The 3,278-nt window shown below is 39.7% G+C and overlaps 1 protein-coding gene across 1 annotated transcript in view; it reads left to right on the top strand.

Moving 5' to 3' along the window:
• Positions 1–857: 857 nt before the first annotated feature.
• TK2 (thymidine kinase 2) overlaps positions 858–3,278 on the top strand; it is a 12,457-nt gene continuing 10,036 nt past the window's right edge. Inside the window, 3 exon segments of the mRNA XM_029084785.1 lie at positions 858–896; positions 898–930; positions 2,366–2,419. Coding sequence (XP_028940618.1) covers positions 858–896; positions 898–930; positions 2,366–2,419 — 126 coding nt within the window.

The raw sequence follows: 3,278 nt of genomic DNA, 5'->3' as shown, positions 1-3,278 counted from the left end.
TTATTGTGGTCTGAGTGTATGTGTATAATTAACCATTGGACGTGGCTGTTTTACTGAGGGCTGTACAGGTGGTGGGTCCATTACTGGGTCTTAGTGCAAAGCCACACTCATCTAGTTCTGTAAATTGCAATGAAATTGTGAGGAATTTGTGCAAGTGCTGTAGGTACAGGTGTCAGTCTGGGGCCAGTGCTGCCTGTGGAGCACTGCAGTTGCCCCATACAACCCTGTCTGTGAGGTTTGGGGTTTTTGTTGTTGGTTTTTTTTTCCTTTTGTAAATTCTAGTGCTCACTGCTGTATTTGGAATCTCATTATTTTAAGCTATAAATTATTTTAAGAAAACTGAAACAAAATTATCTTAGTTTATTTTAATTGTGCAGATTTCTGAAAATAAAAACTTAATGCATCTTAAGGTTTACACTATCTATTTAATGGATACTTAATTGTTATTCAGTTGGCATTTATTTTAAGTTGCAAGTTAAGTTGAAGACTCTGAGGTGAGTTGTGGCAGATGTGTGGAGGAGCAGCAGCTGCAGGTGACCCTCTGAAGCTCTTGTGGGCCATGGGAAGGGGACGGGCAGCTGGAGGCACGGGCAGGCAGTGGCTCTGCAGGGTACCCGCGGTAAGGCTGCCCCTTGCCTGGTAAGGAGATGGTTGGTAAATGTATGTCAGGGAGAGAAAAAGTGGTGGTTTTTGGGGAATCACAAAATCCAAACATCCCCAAGTGTCTTCCTGTAAAATAATCTGTTTATGTTGTAAGGAAATAGTATGCTTGCTATGGAAAGAGTATATTTTCATATATGCTGTTGGCTACCATGCGATAGCACAGTTCTTAATGGTGATACTGTTCTTCATCAGATATGTATCGAGGGGAACATTGCAAGTGGAAAAACAACGTGCCTGGATTATTTTGCACAAACTACCAGCATTGAGGTACTGGATGTACGTTTCTTCATCTTTATTTACATCAGTAAGCAGTTGCTTGTCTTGACAAAACTGACAGTTAGCTTAGAAGTGTTGTCCTTTCTTAGGCTAATGAGAAAGGAGCGGCAGGTTGTGAGCCAGTGCACTTACTGATGTACATATTTAGCCCCCCTTTCCCCAACTATTTATAGTCAAATTCTAGAAGAGAAATGTAGATCATATGTACTAAAGTACTGGGTGCCAAAATATCAGTAAAAACTGTGGATGAGAGTTTGTATCTCTGTAAAGTAACAGCAGCCCACATGGGCTGGGCATGTTTGGGCATGCCTGTCTGCTCCTTGATGTCACTTAAATCTTAGATGTATCTTGTAATCAGCAAAGTAAAGAGAAAGAAGTAATGATGTAAAAATACTGATGTCATGTAACTGAGACCCCAGTAAATGGATGGCTTTTTTAAAAAAATGAAAAATCTGTTAGAATTGTGCCTGGGGATTTCTGAGACTGTTACGGTATTTGATTTCATACTGCTTAGAACAAGATTAGGGGAAGGGCAGGCTTACTGTATTTGAAACAAAATCCAGATCAAACCTCAGTGAGCAGTTGCTTTTGTGTACATCAGGTGTTCATACTTTTCCTGGCAGACCTGGGAACACATTTGAGAATGAGTCTTAGGATTCCTCATAGAAATGCTGGGTTGCCAGATGCTCTTTGGTATTTTAACAGGAATGATCCTTATGGTAACTATTAACCCAAAGGAAAGCAAACTTTCATTTGCATGTAGTGCAGCATTTTTTAAAAAGCTCGTTAACCGCCCAGGCTTATCAGATGCTCTTAGGCCTGGCTCTCCAGTGTCATTGGAGTTTTAGACCCTGTTTGAACCAGATAAATCTCTTGTGATTTTACCTATCCAGGGTAGAAGCTTTTCTGATTAATTTCGTAGAAGTTTTGAATCCTTTTTGTTTGTTAGATCACAAAAATAAAAGTAATACAGTAGCTTTCTGATCCTCTCTTCCTTTGCTGACAAGTGTTTCTCTCTGAGAAATTAATTTGTGAGGGAATGAGCAGGTCATTGAAATGCAGTCAGTACTCTGCTAAGCCATTCTTTCCCTGACATCGTATTGATTTTGACTCAAAAAAGTGAAATTATATCCAGGCTGGTTAGCTAATCAATCCAGTGTTTTATTTTGACAAGTTTAAAAATGCTAAAAAGATGTTGGGGAATTATATGAATTATATTTCTCTATTTTTAACAGTGTTGATTATTACCTTTTGTAAAACAGGATTCAGTGCTGGTTTTGAAAGAGGGGTGAGCTTTCCAATAGAAGTCCCGAATACTCTGACTTACGGAACGAGTATTCATTAAAAATAGTTGTAGACTTGTAGGGTCAAGTTATGTATTTTGAATCTAAAACATGTTTAACATGGAGTAATTCTTTTTAACGAGGTTTTGACAGAACCAGTGACTAAGTGGAGGAATGTTCGTGGTCATAATATCCTGGTAAGTAGAAATTAATTCTACAATTACCTGTTCTCTTAAAAAGACATGCATGAGGACTTGTTACCAATCAGCAAAACTGTTACAAGAGGTGTGCTCATAATCTCATACAGTGAAAAATAAAGCTCCGTGATGCAAAAGATCTTTTACTGTGATTAAGACATGCCTGTAATAGAAACACTGCATATAAAATGGGGTTTTGTCAAGGACCGGGTCTTTTATTGGTTATGAGCTAATGAAACTCACAGGAAGGTAAGTCCTGAGCGCGACAGTTGTTCCCAAATCTGCTTATGCCTATTTCAAAGAAAGGAAAAATGTTTTTGCTATTCTCAGAAAGTGAGAGGTGGATCTGATGAGTTACTGTTTGACTGCTGAAGATACAGAAAATTCAGTCCTGTGAGGTGTTGAGAGCTTCTCTTGTCTTTTGGGCAATCATCACTTCTTGGAACCATTCCCACAAACGTGTCCTTTTGTCACAGCTGTGCTTGGAGATAGCACTGAAGGCTCTGATTACATCTGCAGATACGCTTTTGCTGGGGTGATTGAAGTGGTTTTTGATGTCAGTCTTCCCTGCTTGTGTGATCACCTCCATTGCAAAAATCTCATTGCTGTCCGAGATGGGTATCTATGCTCAAGCTCATGTGGAATTTGCTGGCAACACAGCAGTGTGGATACACCCCAAACCACATGTGCCCAGACGTGTATTTGATGCAATTACTCTAGCATAGGTCCTCTGGAAAAGTAAATTCTCCCTACTAGGAGTTGCTGATGCTTTACTTTCTTAATATTAGTAAAGGGATGTGGGCATGCTTAGCTGTGTTGCACATCAGCACGTCCATCTGCACTTCAGAGGACTTTCCCA

This window comes from Antrostomus carolinensis, unplaced genomic scaffold (assembly GCF_000700745.2).
Source record: "Antrostomus carolinensis isolate BGI_N321 unplaced genomic scaffold, ASM70074v2 scaffold12824, whole genome shotgun sequence".
Lineage (NCBI taxonomy): Eukaryota > Metazoa > Chordata > Aves > Caprimulgiformes > Caprimulgidae > Antrostomus > Antrostomus carolinensis.
This window is presented reverse-complemented; position numbering and strand designations above follow the sequence as displayed.